Source organism: Mobula hypostoma, chromosome 5, assembly GCF_963921235.1.
Source record: "Mobula hypostoma chromosome 5, sMobHyp1.1, whole genome shotgun sequence".
NCBI classification, from domain to species: Eukaryota; Metazoa; Chordata; class Chondrichthyes; order Myliobatiformes; family Myliobatidae; genus Mobula; species Mobula hypostoma.
The window spans coordinates 98,123,249-98,141,840 of NC_086101.1; the positions used below are offsets into that span (position 1 = coordinate 98,123,249).

The window sequence follows — 18,592 nt, forward strand, 5'->3', positions numbered from 1 at the left end:
TGGAAGGGGAGAGAGAAGCACAAAGTGATAGGTGAAACTGGGAGGGGAAGGGATGAAGTAAAGAACTGGTAAGTTGGTTGGTGAAAGAGATACAGGGCTGGAGAAGTAGGAGTCTGATAGAAGAGGACAGAAGGCCATGGAAGAAGGGATAGAGGGAGGAACACCAGAGGGAGGTGATGGGCGGGCAAGAAGATAAGGTGAGGAGAGGAGAGGGAAAAGGGAATAGGGAATGGTGAAAGTTGGCGGTGGGGGGAAGTTACCAGAAGTTCAAGAAATCGATCTTCATGCCATTGGGTTGGAGACTACCCAAACAGAATACAAGGTGTTGTTCCTCCAACTTAAGTGTGCCCTCATCAAGACATATCAGAATGGGAATGGGAAGTGGAATTAAAATGGGTGGCCACTGGGATATCCCTCTTATTCTGGCGGATGGATTGTAGAATTATACTGTAGGTGCTCAGTGAAACATCTCGGCCCAAAACATTAACTGGACTTTTTTCCGCAGATGATGCCTAGCCTGCTGAGTTCCTCCAGCTTTTTGTGTCTGTTGTTTGGATTTCCAGCACCTGCAGATTTTCTCTTGAATTGACTTTATTTCTTACATGCTTCACATACTAGACACTAGAATACTACAGCACAGTACAGGCCCTTCGGCCCTCTATGTTGTGCCGACCCATATATTCCTTTAAAAAAGTGCTAAATCCACACTACCCCATAACCCTCTATTTTTCTTCTCCAAGAGGCTCTTAAATGCCCCTAATGTTTTGGCCTCCACCACTATTTCTGGCAAGTCATTCCAGGCACCCACAACCCTCTGTGTAAAAAACTTACCCCTAATGTCTCCCCTAAACTTCCCTTCCTTAACTTTGTACATATGCCCTCTGGATACATGAGGAGTAAAAATCTTTACATTGCGTCTCCATCTAAATGTGCAATCATAGTAATTTATAATAATTTATAATAAATAGAACAGTCAATGTAATATAGAGTACACTCAAATCAGCATGAGTTCATCAGTGTGATGGCCCGGAGCCTGTTGGACCTGGCTTTTATGCTGCGGTACCGCTTCCCGAATGGTAGCAGCTGGAATAGTTTGTGGTTGGGGTTGCTCGCATCCCCAATGATCCTACAGGCCTTTTTACACACCTGTCCTTGTAAGCATCCTGAATCATGGAAGGTTCACAACTACAGATGCGCTGGGCTGTCCGCACCACTCTCTGCAGAGTCCTGTGATTAAGGGAGGTACAGTTCCCATACCAGGCAGTGATGCAGCCAGTCAGGATGCTCTCAATTGTGCCCCTGCCGAAAGTTCTTAGGATGCGGGGGACCATTCCAAACTTCCTCAACCGTCTGAGGTGAAGGAGGCGCTGTTGTGCCTTTTTCACCACAGAGTTGGTATGTACAGACCACGTGAGGTCCTTGGTAATGTGGATGCCGAGGAATTTAAAGCTGTTCACCCTCTCAACCCCAGATCCATTGATGTCAATAGGGGTTAGCCTGTCTCCTCCTGTAATCCACAACAAGTTCCTTTGTTTTTGCGACATTGAGGGGGAGGTTGTTTTCTTAACACCACTGTGTCAGACAGATGACTTCTTCCCTGTAGGCCACCTCATTATTGTTTGAGATAAGGCCAATCAATGTTGAGTTGTCGACAAATTTAATTAGCAGATTGGTGTTGTGGGTGGCGATACAGTCATGGGTATACAGGAAGTAAAGGAGGGGATTCAGTACACAGCCCTGAGGGGCTCCTGTGTTGAGATTCAGAGGGCTGGAGGTGAGGGAGCCCACTCTTACAACCTGCTGGCGATCTGACAGGAAGTCCAGGATCCAGCTGCAAAAGGCAGGGTCAAGACCGAGGTCTCTGAGCTACTTGTCGAGCCTGGATGGAACTATGGTGTTGAGAGCTGAACTGTAGTCCAAGAACAGTATTCTCACATAAGCATCCTTCTTCTCCAGATGTATAAGGACAGTATATAGAGCAGTAGCTATTGTGTCATCTGTCGATCGGTTGTGTTGGTAGGTGAATTGTAGGGGTTCCAGTGTGGGTGGTAGCAAGCTGCAGATGTAGTCCTTGACTAGCCTCTCAAAGCATTTGCTTATTAATGAGGTGAGTGCGACAGAACGCCAGTCGTTCAGGCATGTTACTTTGGTCCTTTTTGGTACAGGGACAATGGTGGATAATTTGAAACAGGAGGAAACTCAACACTGGGAGAGGGAGACATTAAAAATGTCTGTAAATACAGCTGGCAGTTGTGCTGCGCATATCCTAAATACTCGCCCTGGGATGCCATCCGGTCCCACAGCCATTCATTGGAAACATCTACATACTTCAACCTCAGAGATGACCAGGTTGCAGGTTGTAGCAGTGGCTTTCCTCGGAGGCTCAGAGTTAGCGACATCGAACTGAGCGTACAGGTGATTGAGCTCATCTGGGAGAGAGGACGTGATGTTGGCAGCACCACAACATTTGGGTTTGAAGTCTGCGGTGGTATTCAGTCCTCACCACAAGCCACGTGTACTATTTGTTGTGAAGCTTGACTCAATCTTCTCCCTATATTGTTGTTTCGCAGCCTTGATAGCTTTGTACAGATCATAGCTGGTTTTCTTGAGCTCTAGTTGATCTCCAGCGAGGTAAGCTCGATGTCGCGCTGTAAGTGCTGCTCGCACAGAACTATTGATCCAGGGTTTCTGGTTTGGGAAGACCCTGACTGACTTCTGGGGGACAACATCATCGATGCACTTCCAGGTGAAGCACATGACTCCATCAGTGAATTTGGAGACATCCTCATCATGGAAGACATTCCAGTTGACTTGGTTCAGATTTTAAGTTATCCTGTTACCATGGTATGATTTGAATTTATGTCTCCAGATCATTAGTTCCATTAAATCCCCAGAGTCTCACAATCCTTGCAGTCCTTTTTATACTCACCTCCCTACTGTCTATATGCATTAGAAATCAGAAATCATAAGAAAAACAGAAACAAATAAATAATTCATCTTAATTGTATAGCTACTTTGAACTTTACATTGGTTGCTAGAATCCTGGTGGGTAAGATGGATTAAATTCTGGTCCCCTCTTTCAGTATATTTTCCCTTCATTATCCTGGTGTGCAGTATATTGCAGGTTGGACTCTCCTCGTCTTGACTAGAATTCAATTTTTGGCATTGTCTTAATGGTGTCCATGAGCTTGGCCATCCATTCGGCTTCTATGTTTGCAGAGATCCTCAGGAGGTTGAGAAGAAGAAGAATTGAGTGCAGGTTGATAGTGGTCCAATATTATTCTCTGGAGCCAAATGGCACACCACTACCCTAAATAATAGTGTTTTTGCCACTCAGAAAAAATAGTACAAAAAAAGGAGGAGGTGCTGATCCCTCAAACAAGTTACCTCATTCAATATGATCAAGACTGAATCTAATCTTTGGCCTTGACTCCATTTTCCTCCTTGAACCTCACATTCCTCGATTTCTCTGTTGTGCAAAATTGACCTCACCCTGAAACATTCTTAATGACTCAACTTCCACAATCCTCTGTAGTGGAGAATTCCAAAGAATCATAACTCTCGGTAACTCTGCCATAGATGGTCCCAGGCCCAGCTGCAAAAGGAAGGAATCCCATAAAAACCCAGTGCGACAGAAACACCAACAGAAGCTCAGAAGTTCAAAGTAAATTTATTATCAAAGTACATATATGTCACCATATACAAGCCTAAGATTCTTCTTTTGGGGGGCAATCACAGTAAATACAGGAAACACAACAGAATCAATGAAAGACCTTACCTAACAGGATGGCCAAACAACTAAAGTGCAAAAAAAAGCCAAACTGTGCAACTACAAAGAGGAGAAAATAATAATAATAACAATAATAATAATATTAATAGTAAAGAAATAAGCAATAAATATCAAGAACATGAGGTAAAGAGTTATTGAAAGTGTTGGATGTGTGAACACTTCAGTGATGGGGCGAGTGAAGTTGAGTGAAGTTATCCCCTCTGCTCAAGAACCTGATGGCTGATGGGTAACAAATGTTCCTGAACTTGGTGGTTTAGGTCCTCAGGTTCCTGTACCTGCTTTCTGATGGTAGCATCAAGAACAGAGCATGTCTTGGGTGGTGAGAGTCCGCGTTTCTGCTTCGTGCTGAATGGGTAGGAAGGCCAAATGCCTCATCCCTGGGCGAGGAAGGATCTAAGAAGATGGGCTAGGCCTGGGGACAAATTGAAAGTCTGACTCAGGATAGAGGACTCAGTTGAGCTGCTGTCAGCTGCTCATGCCCCAGTAGGGACAATAGCTCAGGAAGAAGAGATAACTCTCAGTGTTATTCCCAAGACATGCTCACTATCTTTAAGATTCCAACAATAAACAAAAATAACCTTCAGAGTAATTTTGATGCAAGATAACAGTTTATCCTTCTAAACTCCAGTGAATATTGGCTCAACTTGCACAATTATTCCTCATTAATCAATCCCATGAATTCATTAAGGAAATTATGGATCCACTTCCTTCAAGTATATCCTGTGGCATTACATTACTACAAGCAGTATGTTCTTCCTTTTAATAAAGTAGGCTTTTGTATTCTGTGCATTCTTGATTGCAGAGCAGACTCAATGGTCTGAATGGCCTAATTCTGCTCCTATGTCTTAAGATCTTGATGTAGCACATTTTAAGATGATTTGCATTGTTTACAGTCCTGTTGCTGGATCAAAATGTTTCACGATTACAGCTGTTATATTATTATGATGCAGAGCTACATCTTTGTTTTTAGTGATTATTTTATCTGATTTCAGTTCCACACTTGACTTTAATGATATATGCACTGCTCTTCCACAATACTAATGTTTTTTTCACTCAAAATTGATCGACTGGTCCATGCTGATTCCTGGGGGAAAAGCCCCTGCTTCCTCTCCCTCTGCACATGCAACCTGTTGTCTAATCAACTCCTCCTTAATTATTTCTGCTACAACCTACACTGAGAAACAAGCTATTTTACCTGTGGGGACACCTTTATGATGTGGGAGGAAACCAGTGTGCACAGAGGAAAACTACAGAGTGACAATGACATCCTGCCACCTCTGCACAGGCAGCTCACAAGCTTAGGTTCCAACCTGGGCCAGTGTATCTTCAAGGCAGCACCACTAAATGCAATGATGCCTTGGCACCCATGAAATTTAAACTATGACTTAACAGAAATGTCCACAAATGTTTTCAATCTAACCACATACATCAAGATCAAGTCCATAGAATATTTTGGTTGGTGATGAGTTCACTCAGAACTGTGGTGTTGTTCTGCAATAGAATTTGCAGTGAATTTTGTAATAGCTTATCATTGCCTTTTGTTTTACAAACATCTTCCACACTCTTTTCCTCTTTGACACAAGTTATTAATTTCATTTTTATTGTATGACTTGCACTATACTGGAGCCACAAGCAACATCAGTGATAATAAACTTGATTCTATTCTTCTTTCTCTTCCCCTGTCTGTTCGTTCATGTTGAATATTTAAGCTACAGCAGCCTTGCAGTTATTGGCAATGTTGTTATGGTTCAATATTTCCTCATCACAGGTCTGAGCAGGAAGTGAACCCTAGCTCTGCCTTACTTCTATGATCAAGCAGCATTCTGACTGGCTGTAAATAGCCTCCTGTGGCAATTCCAACCTACAGCAGCTCAGAAGGTTGCAAAGACTAGTGGACACAACCCAGTTAATCACAAGCACAATCTGCTCCACCATTGACAGCATCTGCAAGGCACAGTGCCTCAAGAAGGTGGCATCAATCATCAAAGATCCCAGCATCCAGTTCTTCTTTTTACTGTTACCATCAAACGGGAGGTACAGAAGTCTGAAGTTCCATATCACCAGGTTCAGGAACAACTACTTTCCTACAACCATCTGATTCTTTTTTATAATATAATTTTTATTGAGTTTTCAAAAAGAATACATGAAAAGATAAAATCTACCCTCCCCCCTCCCCTTAACCCTCTCCCCCCCCCCATATATAGTCCTACCTAAAAAGAAAGAAAAGAGAAAAAAAAGAGCCGCCTGGGTTTGGAAGGTTTCCACATGCTCCATGGGATTCAAAATAAATTTGGTATAATTATTCGTTACTTTCCCCAAGGGACCAAGATCTTTATTGGAGCACTTAAATATGCCATCCTATCTTTTGTAAATATGGGCGCCAGATATTCAAAAATGTTACGTATTTATCTCTTAAATTATAAGTAATTTTTTCGAGTGGAATAGAACTAGCCATTTCATTATTCCAACGATCCATACTTAAATACGAATCAGATTTCCAAGTAACTGCTATAGTCTTCTTAGCTACTGCCAATGCAATTTTTATAAATTCTTTCTGATATTTATTCAATTTAAGTTTCGGCTTAATCCCTTCAATATCACCTAATAGAAATAATACAGGGTTATGTATGCATTTCTAAATGACAATAAAAGAGGACTGAGTGTTCTCATAATCTAATCTAATCTTCAGAAATAGCTCTACTTCTATCTTTGATATCTCTTTTTTACCTTGTCAAGTTTCTTTTGAAGACCCTGACCTGGAGTTACACTTTGACTTCAGTTTTTTGTGGGAATGGGACCCGCTCTCAGGGCCTCATGCTTTTTGATATCCCAAGGACGCAGTCTGGAAGACAAGAGCACTTTCAGGGTGCCAGATTTTCATGGCTCAGGAGACGCGCTGATTCTAGGCTGGTGCGTCCGACTGAAGCGTCACAGGAGAACACGGAACATCGGGAGCAGCGGATTAGCTGCCGGGGGTTGTGTGTTCGAAGAGCTGCGTCTTTCTGGGGCCGACCTTCTAGGTGCAGAGCTTGGAAAAAGCAATGCAACAGACGTTTAACATCGTAAATCAGCGAGTTGTTTCTTAAGTCTCCCCTCTCGCTGTGAAAAGGGACATCTCTTTTTCCCTCTTTAAGGAAAGAGAGGGAGCCTGAAGTATGTCAGGTTACTGGGTGGGTGAGTAGTCTTCGGGGTACTGTAAGTCTGTATCTTTATTGATGCTTTGCTGTACGCTTGAGTGCTCAGTGAAAGCTGCTAAAGCTTTCTGTTGGTAGGTTTGGGGGCCCTTACCTTGCTGCTGCTTGTGTGTGGGAGGTGGAGCTCGGGGGGCTTTGGGGTTCTGTCATTCATTCTTTGGGGCATTACTCTGTTTTTGTGGATGTTTGCGAAGAAGAAGAGTTTCAGGATGTATATTGTATACATTTCTCTGACGTTAAATATACCTATTGCAACCTTTATTGGTCAGAACGCTGAGATATCAGGTTACAGCTATATGCGTGATGTGTTACAAATCAGCATCACAAAATAACAAACAATACACAATATGCAATTAAACGATTGAGTTTTGTAAATCTTAATTTGACTATAGGTTGGTAAGGAAACATAGCTAACAGACATTTTGCAGAATTGGCAATTGTCCAGGGAAATTTTTAACCCTTCAGCTTTCAGGCAGCCCAGCACCTTATTGCTACAGAGAAACCATTACATTAGCAGTGAAACATTATAGAGAGGACATTACATTAGCAGTAAAACCTTACAGCACGTTACACTTAAAAGACATTGGACATGTAAATGGTTTAGAGGGATGAAAGCAGGTATGTGGAAGTAACTCAGTTTGGCTATATAGTTGGGCCAACGGTCTTGCTTTCTATTCAGTATTACTCTATGGCTCTATTAAACAGTAACTTCAAAATCAAGGTCGTTATTATTGGCTGATCTTTCAACATTTTCACACTGTCCAGTTCTGTGTCTACAATCTGACTTCCCTTCAGGAAGATTCACATAATGTGGCGAGTATGAAACAGAAATCTTACTGCCCATACAATAGTTGCTGGATATCTGTAAACCCATAGTCTGTGATCAGTCAGCATGTCTAGGCATCTCCCATATGTAGTGATGGGATCTCTCAAGGGTAAATGTCACAGAAAGAAGCTCTTCACAATTTAGGTGTAACATACCTCAGTTTCCAACACAAAGCACCGGTTGGCCATTTCACATGACTGCTTCTCTGTCTCTTTTCTGAGCTCTTGGTGCCAGAGTCTCTGCCACTGAAGAAAGGCCTTTAATGACATAGAACAGTACTGTGCAGTACAGGCAGTTCAGCCCGTGATGTTGCTCTGACATTTTAACCCCTCCCCTCCCATATAGCCCTGCAGTTTTCTTTCATCCAGTTTGCTATTTATGTGTCTGTTAAATCTCCCTAATGTATCTGCCTCTACTACCGGCCCCAGCTGTGCATTCCATGCACCCATCACTCCCTGAGTAGACAGCATCATCATTCCCCTATACTTCCATTTACTCATCTTAAAATTATGCCCCTTCATATTCGCTATTCCTGCCCCATGAAAAATACCTTTGGCTGTGCACTCAATCCTCTTATCATCTTGTGCGTCTTTATCAAGTCACCTCTCATCTTCCTTCAGTTTAAAGAGAAAAATAGCTTGGTCATCTTATCCTCAGAAAGCACGGTCTCTAATGCAGACATCATCCTGATAAATCTCCTCTGCATCTTTTCTAAAGTTTCCATATCCTACCTGACCAGAACAGAACACATCAATTATGTAGCTTGGTCACCTTTCCTCATGAAAGCACTTGCTGGATGATGCAGAGATTCACCAAACTCGTTCCTGGGATGGAGAGTTAGGTGTGAGGAAATATTGAGTAAACCAGTGTTCTTAAGTCCTGTGATCTTATTGAAACAAGATAAATTCTCAGAGGGCTTGACATTATTGTTGGAGGGAAAATGCTTCCCTGATTGAGAAGTTCAGAACAAGGGATCAAAACAGTGATAGGCCAGTTCGGACTGGGATAAGCAGAAATCTCTGCAGAGATGATGGTGAACCTTTGGAATTCTCTACTCTGAAAGGTTATGAAGGCTCACCTGTTGAGTTCATTGAAAACAGAGCAACAGTCTGTTGGAGTAATACAATGTTCCTCCAGCAGATTGGTTGTTGCATCAGATTTCACTATCTACAGCCTCTTGTGTTCTCAGTTACAACAGAAATTGATCAATTTAAATGGAATTGGGGTGTATGGACTAACTACACAAAGGTGGAGCAAAATTACCAGGCTAAGATTGTGTACTCCTGACTCCTGCACCTAATTCTTATACTCTTCCATGCTAACAACATCAACAGCTCAGTAGATGTATCTTGAGCCCAACACATTGATACAATCAGAATGGTATGCCAGTGGCTGTATTTCATAAGGAGTTTGAGGAGATTTGGTAAGTCACCAAATACTTTAGACATACTGAGAGGGCCATATCCGAACTTGGTGACACTACTACAATCAGGGAGGGGGTATGTACAAGACCCTGAATAACCATACTCAGCATTTTAGGAACAGCTTCTTCAATTTTGCTATCAAATTTCTGAATGGTTCACGAAATCATGAACACTGTTTGTTACCCATCTTTTGCACTATATGTAACTGGGGGAAAATACACACGCAGGACAAATACTTTTTTGGGTCATAACTCCATTATCTGTTTTAGATGTTTTAATGCGGAAAGAAAGTATCAAAATAAAAACAACAAAATTAATTAAAAAAACAGTTCCCACTGTTAAAATTTCAGTTTAATTTCGGTCCACATCCTTGTTATGTATGCAGTATGAAAATAACCAAAACAAAATATACAACACCAGTACGGTAGTGGCAATTTGTGGCACACACATGCTTATTTTCCAAACACATATAGGATAGACCCTGAAATGAGTTCTCCTCGCTCCTGCTACCAGGCCAATAAGGAACTTCACACAACCAAACTATCCAGAGCTGGTATCTTTCCTCACCATACAACTAGCACTCGATGTTGTTCTAGAACATTGTAACTCTTCTTTCTACTCCACACGTGCATAATGATATCACCATCTTCTCTTAAAGACACAGGCAGCTATTTTAGCATTACCAGGGTGAATGCAGAAGTGCACTTTGACAATAAAGAAAACAATATTCAACGGTCACCTGGTTACACGTATATTTATTTTCATTGTAACTTGCGATGATTTTTATGCCTTGCACTGTACTGCTGCCACAAAACAACAAACTTCATGACATGTGTCAATGGTAATAAACCTGATTCCCAATTTTGATTCCGATATCAGTGATCTTACAAAAGGTGTGTTGAAGACTGATATCAGCAATTGTTCACTCCAGAGCTCAACATGCCAAAATCCATTCTTGACATCAACCACAGACTTTTTTTGCACTGCTCAGGTAGAAACACAGAAACATGGAAAATCTACAGCACAAAACAGGCCCTTCGGCCCACAATGTTGTACCAAACATGTACTTATTTTAGAAATTAACTAGGGTTACACATAGCCCTCTATTTTTCTAAGCTCCATGTACTTATCCAAGAGTCTCTTAAAAGACCCTATTATATCCGCCTCCACCACCCTCGCTGGCAGCCCATTCCACGCACTCAGCACCCTCTGCATAAAAGAACTTACCCCTGATATCTCCTCTGTACCTACCTCCGAGCACCTTAAAACTGTGCCCTCTTGTGTTGCCATTTTAGCCCCAGGAAAAAGTCTCTGGCTGTCCACGCGGTCAATGCATCTCACCATCTTATACATCTCTATCAGGTCAACTCTAATCCTCTGTTGCTCCAAAGAGAAAAGGCCAAGTTCACTCAACCTATTCTCATAAGGCATGCTCCTCAATCCAGGCAACATCCTTGTGACACACATCAGGCCAGGCAGCATCTCTAGGAAGAGATACAGTCAACGTTTTGGGCTGAGACCCTTCGTCAGGGCTGACTGAAGGAAGAGCTAGTAAGAGATTTGAAAGTGGGAGGGGGAGGGGGAGATCCAAAATGATAGGAGAAGACAGGAGGGGGAGGGATGGAGCCAAGATCTGGACAGGTGATTGGCAAAGGGGATATGAGAGGATCATGGGACAGGAGGCCCAGGGAGAAGGAAAAGGGGGAGGGGGGAAAACCCAGAGGATGGGCAAGGGGTATATCAGAGGGACAGGGGGAGAAAAAGGAGAGAGAGAGAAAGAATGTGTATATATAAATAAATAACTGATGGGGTATGAGGGGGAGGTGGGGCATTAGCAGAAGTTAGAGAAGTCAGAGATGCTGCCTGGTCTGCTGCGTTCACCAGCAACTTTGATGTGTGTTGCTTGAATTTCCAGCATCTGCAGAATTCCTCGTGTTTGCGTTTTTAAACATCCTTGTAAATCTCCTCTCACCCTTTCTATAGTCTCCACATCCTTCCTGTAGTGAGGCGACCAGAACTGAACACAATACTCCAAGTGGGGTCTGACTAGGGTCCTATATAGCTGTAACATTGCCTCTTGACTTTTGAACTCAATCCCATGGTTGATGAAGGCCAATGCACTGTATGCCTTCTTAACCACAGAGTCAACCTGCGCAGCAGCTTTGAGTGTTCTATGGACTCGGACCCCAAGATCCCTCTGATCCTCCACACTGCCAGGAATCTTACCATTAACACTATAATCTGCCATCATATTTGACCTACCAAAATGAACCACCTCACACTTATCTGGGTTGAACTCCATCTGCCACTTCTCAGGCCAATTCTGCATCCTATCAATGTCCTGCTGTAACCTCTGACAGCCCTCCACACTATCCACAACACCCCAAACGTTTATGTCATCAGCAAATTTACTAATCCATCCCTCCACTTCCTGTTCCAGGTCATTTATAAAATCCACGAAGAGTAGGGGTCCCAGAACAGATCCCTGAGGCACACCACTCATTGCCGACCTCCATGCAGAATATGACCCATCTACAACCACTCTTTGCCTTCTGTGGGCAAGCCATTTCTGGATCCACAAAGCAATGTCCCCTTGGATCCCATGCCTCCTTACTTTCTCAATAACCCCCACGCATGGGGTACCTTATCAAATGCCTTGCTGAAATCTATATACACTACATCTACTGCTCTACCTTCATCAATGTGTTTAGTCATATCCTCAAAAAATTCAATCAGGCTCGTAAGGTGCGATCTACCATTGACAAAGCCATGCTGACTATTCCTAATCATATTATGCCTCTCGAAATGTTCATAAATCCTGCCTCTCAGGATCTTCTCCATCAACTTATCAATCACTGAATTAAGGCTCACTGGTCTATAATTTCCTGGGCTATCTCTTACTCCCTTTCTTGAATAGATCTGGCAGCAGATCAGTAATTGTCTTCATCAGGTAATGGTTCCTCTTCAGTGCCTTGTCTTAAGATCATGTGAATCCAAACAGATCTTTAACATGTTCAGTTTATTCATGCACTAGCCTTCTTAATCCATGCATTTTCCATTGGGCACCACGGTAGAGGCGCGGTCAGTGTAACATCATTACAGCTTGGGGCATCGGAGTTCAGAGTTCAAACTGGCTTCATCTGTATGTCCTCTCCATTAAATGTGTGTTTTTTCTCAGGGTTCTTCAGTTTCCTCCCACAGTCCAAAGATGTAGCAGGCAGGTTAATTGGTCATTGTAAATTGTTTGGTGATTAGGTTAGGGTTAAATCGGGGTTGACTGGTGTTGCTGGGTGGTACAGCTTGAAGGACTTATTCCGAGATATATCTCTCAATAAAATAAAACCACTCTAAGCCTAATACCCAAGAGACAATAAATCTACTGATTCAATGACTTCTATCTCCATTAGTCATTTAAAATCAGCTTTACTTTTCTCTTTCATAGCATCTAGAACACATCTTGGAGGATGTATCACTGGACCATCCCCTTTTCAAGATCTAGATGGAATTTTACCACAGTTCTTGCAAGCAGAAAATGGGATGTTATGGTGAAGTTGTATAAGATGTTGGTAAGCCCTAATTTAGTGTATTGTGTGAAGTTTTGGTCACCGACCTACAGGAATAAGGTAAACAGGTCTAAAAGAGTACATAGAAAATATACAAGGATGTTGTCAAGTCTGGAGGACTCGAGTTACAAGAAAAAAATTCAATAGGTTAGGACTGTATTCTTTAGAATGTAGAAGATAGAGATGAGATTTAATAGAGGTATACAAATTATGAGGGGTAGAAATAGGGTAAATGCAAGCAGACTTTTTCTACAGAGGCTGAGGTCATGGGTTAAGTGTGAAAAGTGAGAAGAGAGTTGTGAGGTTAGAATGAGCTACCGGCATTAGTGGTGCATACAAGCTCAATTTCAACGTTTCAGAGAAATCTGGGTAGGTACATGGATAGTAGTGGTATGGAGTGCTATGGTCCTGGTGCAAGTCGATGGCGGTAAGAAGTTTAACTGGTTTCAGCATGGACTTGATGGGTCAAAAGACCTGTTTCTATGCTGTGCTATCTCTGTGACTCTAAGTGGCAGGGAAATACTAAGTTGAAGATCAGTCATGACTTTGTTGGATGCTGGTTCTGGCCTGAGGATCCAAATGCTCCACTGCTACTTTTACTTCAGCTGTTTTTGATTCAGTTTATTCATTTTATGGAATGTAGGCACCTTTGGCAAGGCCATCTTTTATTGCCATTAATTGCCCTTAAGGTAGTGTTATAAACCACCTTCTTGAACTGCTACAATCCTACTTCCTCAAAAAGTAGCATTGGCTGATGTGGAATGCACAGAGCTACTTGTAAAATACACACCAACAACAGGTACTTTGTGATAAATAGACAGTCGATTTCCAGTCCTAGTATAGGATTTCAACCCTGAAATGTTGACAGCCCTTATAAACCACAATCATTGGAAGAATCTGCTGAGTTCTTCTAGAAGATTTTTTCTGTCCATTCTAGCATGTCGTTTCTTGTATCACCATTATAAAATGTACTGAATTTGCATAAAGTTTGAATGTTGGAACCAAAATACACTTGTACCATTGGATTCCCATTGAATGTGCTTGAATGTATCACAGAGACTTCTGGTGTTAAAGCAGGACAAGTATAGCTCTCAGCAGTGTCAGCATCAGTGCAGTGGTATCATGGCTTGCTAGAGATTATTATCTTTAGGACTGTTGGCTCTGGACATTTCTGACTCAGAGTCATTTACTGTCACTGAAATTAGTCATGTAATTTGTTGTGCAGGTTTAACAAATTATCATACTGTAAGCTACAATGTAAAGTAGATAAATATATAGTGAAAAAGAGAATAGTGAGGTTGTGTTCATGTGTCAAACAGCAAGCTGATGATGAAGGGGAAGAAGTTGTCCCTAAAACACTGAATGTGAATTTTCAAGTTTCTGTACCTCCTCCCTGATAATAGTAATGAAAAGAGTTCATGTCCTGGGTGGTGAGGGCCTTTAATGATTGATACCACCTTCTTGATGTCACCTTTTGAAGATGGCCTCAATGGTGTGCCCGATGCAGACGACTGAGTCTACAACTATTTGAAGCCTGTTGCGATTCTGTGCATTGGAGCCACCATACCAGGCAATGATGTAACAAGTCAGAGTGCTCTCCACAGCATATCTGTAGAAATTTGCTACAATCTTTTGTGAGGTGTTATTTCCCATCTCTAAGTATGCTGATGACACCAATGTTACTGATAGAATCTCATAGGACAATGAGAAAGATTGGCTGGTTGAGTGGTCTCAGCAACAATGACCTCATGTTCTGAGTCAACACATGCCAGTCCTCACTGAGAGATCAGTGGTGGAATGGGTGAGTGGCTATTAAGTCCCATCATTAGTACTCTCATCACAGGAGAGATGCCCTCTACTCCTTGATATCATTGATGAGGAGGTACATTCACTCTTTTGCATATCATCTTTCACTGTGCCTTCAGATACTGCATATGAACTGTGCATGAACCCATGAACACTACCTCATTATTTCCCATTTGCACAGTTTTAATTTTGTAGCTTATCATAATGTTTGTATCTTGCAGTGAACTGCTGCAAAACAACAAAGTTTATGACATACACTCAGTGGCTACCTTATTAGGTACTACCTAATCTTCTGCTGCCATAGACCATCCACTTCAAGGTTTGAAATGTTGTGCATTCAGAGATGCTCTTCAGCACACCACTGTTGTAACACGTGGTTAATTAAGTTACTGTTGCTGTCCGGTCAACTTGAACCAGTCTGGATGTTCTCCTCTAACCTCTTTCTTTAACAAAGCATTTTTGCCAATAGATCTGCCACTCACTGGGTGTCTTTTGTTTCTTACGTAATACCCTAGAGGCGGTTGTGCATAGATGTCCCAGGAGATCAGCAGTTTCTGAGACACTCAAACCACCCTGTCTGGCACTAACAATCATCCCACAGTCAAAGTCACCTGGATCATATTTCTTCCGCATTCTGATGTTTTGTCTGAACAACAACTGAACCCTTGAACATGTCTGCCATGCCTTTATGCAGTGAGTTGCTGTCACATGATTGGCTGATTCAGTACTGGTATTAACAAGTAGGTATAGAGGTGTACTTAATTGGGTATATGTCTGTGATAATAAATCGGATTCTAATTCAAACTTACTTGGATAACCACAAACATGCAGACTCACAAAAAGAGTAAGCTACTTTATTTCTTTATAAAGTCAAAACTTGCTGAGGTTTAACTTGTAAATTCATTTATAAATTATAAATACATTTTATCAAAAAACATATGTAATTAAAATATTAACCGCCATATAACAAACTGTGTGAAACCCCTTAAAATATCATTAGTGTATAGTAAAATATTTACACAGTAAATCTTGTGTTTCAAATTATAAAAACTTGCATATATGTTCATTTGTCCTTTATATAATTTAATGGGCTTCTTTGAAAGGACACAAGCAAGCATGCTTAGCTAAAACTCACTGAGATGATTAATTTTAATTTGAGGTGATGTGTGTTCAATTTTATAGGCAGAAAGAAGATTAGTACTGGATGGAATTTACCATGGAATTGCCTTTATCTTTTGTGTTGGTTCACAGGAAACATTGGAAGAAACTTTTAGCTCATACTGTTTTGCTGATGAATTGAATACAAGTTTCAAAGCTAGAACAGTTGTAATATCTACCATTTGATGCAGATGAGGTGAGAAAGGACAAACAGCTACATTGCTTACAGTGAGGTAATTCAAACTGAGATACAGCATTGTAAATATATACACCCAGTGGCCACCTTATTAGGTATATTTTGCACCTAGTAGGGCGGCCATTGAGTGTATGTTTGTGGTCTTCTGCTGTTGTAGCCCATCCAGCTTCAGATTGGCTCAACAGTGAGGATTGAAAGTCCTTCCCTGCGTTTCTATGTTCCATGTCTATATGTGGTTGAGGGACTCTCCAAAAATTATTAGGTCAGGATATCTGGAGTAAAATAGCTGTTAAGGAACAAAGTCAACTGCATTTTTGTAAGTCTAGAGCCACAAGAAGGTCGGACTGACCAAGAATATCTGCTTTCCTTCCTACTAAAATACAAATATGTAAGTCAAATGGATTTTAGTCAGCCTAATTTCTCCTACTGGAAAAACAGGAAAAGCAGTTAATGGTTATGGGCAGTGGCTTGTTGAATGGGATATTGACCTACACAAAACAGTGAGATCTCTGGTGCCTTTACAGAGGAACAAGGACAATGGTGAGAAGGTTGTGTAATACTAGTTTGCTTAATTCTACGTACTGTAGAGCACCACAGTAGCAGTGTGGTTAGCACAACACTATTACAGCTTGGGGCTTCGCAGTTCGGAGTTCTGTTCTGGTGTCCTTCGGTTGCTCCAATTTCCTCCCACATTCCAAAGACGGATGGGTTAATACTTAATTGGTCAGTCTAAATTGTCCTGTGATTAGGCCAGGATTAAATAGGTGGATGGATTTCTGGATGGTGCAGCTCGTTGAGCCAGAAGGGCCTGTTCTGCAATGTATCTCTAAATAAAGTCTTGGAGAGCCTGACTGGAATTACAGCAGGAAGAAATAGGTTGGAATAATAGAGACAGGGTGACATAGAGAGAACTGAGTGTATGAGGGCACCAAATTTGATAGATCATAAAGCCTAGCCCAGCATTACTGCTGCTGAGTACTTCCCTCCAGCTCAATTCAAAGATAAACCTGAAAGCTGATCTCATGAAAAGTGTTTCAAAAGTAAACAATCTCAGATGAGTTGTCCCTACATAGCTTAAAGTTGCCGAACAGTGGCTCCCAGCAAAGAATCATAAGAACATTCGGAATGGTTCTATGAGTCAGGCACTTGCTTTAAGTAACCAGTATGATTGTAGTATCATTACCTTTTGATGAACAGCACCTCTGCTGTCATCTTGAGGACAAATTAACCTGTCATATGTTATTGTTGATCCAGATGCTATAATACGCCAGGGAACAAACCATTACCTCAACACTTGACAAGCACACAATGATTGTAAATACAAGTGTGTGCATGGTGTGCAATATGATATATGGCAGGCAGCCTAGATATTTCTTTTGCTGAAGAAAGGAGTACCAGCTGGTGTGTTTTCCTTTAGATCTGGGAAACATATGCAGACTGAAGATGAACAATCTGCCTGATCAATAACAAAGAACCCGTGACTTACCATCTCGCCTGTTCAGCTTTGCAAAGCCAGGGCTGTGGGTGGTAGATAACAAGGAGGAGGATCTGAATGCCGACTGAGGCAAGCCGGATACAAGGTGATTGTCACAATTGTCTGTGGGAGAAAAGAACAGGTTTTAAAATCGGGGAGCTAGTCCAATCCCTTCACAAGATCACACTTCTAATAAAAAAAGTTAACAGCTTCCCACAAAACATAAAACTTGACAGACACCCATTATGTAGTCTTCTGCTGAAGAAGCAGATGTTGCTTTTTCTAGATTACAAAACGCATTGCTGCAGAGGTTAAAAACCTGAAAGAAAAAGTAAATGCCAGAATCCCTGTGGAGACAGACAACTGAAATTTCCATAGGGCAATTTAATGTACCAACATGCTTGATAGAAGACTAATGAAACCAGATTAAAAATAGAGCCATAAAAGGAGATGTTGCACTTTGAAGATGGAAGTTATATTGTTGACAGGAGAGGCACGGAGAGGGGCAATATATAAGGAAGGAATTGTAAAGCTACAACTTTGACAGATAAAGGCACAGCTCCCTGTGATGGAGCAATGGAAATCAGTGATGTGCAACAGCCTGGAGTTATAAGAAGGCAAATAGTCTTGGAGAACTTTAGAGAGAAAGAAGGGGATGAGGTCATGGAATGATTTGTTCCCAAAGATGAGTATTTTTGGATTCTCCAAGACCAGTCAGATTTTTTCAGAACCTGCATCTTTACATCTTTCAAATGCCAGCCTTGTAGGAAATTTGCAACGCTGCAGGAGGTTCCACTTATTATTTTAGTTCTTCCCTTCCCAGCACCCAGGAACCCAAACAGTTCAAAGCACACTTCTTCACTCACATTTCTTCCAATCAAGTGCATCACATTCAATATTCACAATGTGATCTCCTCTAACCGGTTGAAACCGAGTAGCGATTGAGTGATGCTTTGTGGAGCATTTGTTTGCAGTACACGTGGAAACATGTTCTGTGTTCTATTTTCTAAAATATATCCTGTTTTAATTCTGCATTTCACTTGCACTCTGGCTTTTCTGTCTAAGGTCTCTTTTTATCTCATAATGAGGTCCAACATAAGCCTGAGTTCCGACATTTCATTTGTCTGGCTGAAATCAGCTTTCTAGATTTAATATAAAATT

General features: G+C 41.5%; 1 protein-coding gene across 3 annotated transcripts in view; it reads right to left on the minus strand.

The window, feature by feature from the left end:
* The window catches only part of LOC134346869 (contactin-associated protein-like 5), a 1,934,616-nt gene that overhangs the window by 1,749,507 nt on the left and 166,517 nt on the right, over window positions 1-18,592 (minus strand). For all 3 annotated transcript variants that reach the window (XM_063048675.1, XM_063048674.1, XM_063048673.1), the window contains exon 2: window positions 17,444-17,554. In XM_063048675.1, the coding sequence (XP_062904745.1) occupies window positions 17,444-17,554 (111 nt within the window). The remainder of the gene's footprint in view (window positions 1-17,443; window positions 17,555-18,592) is intronic.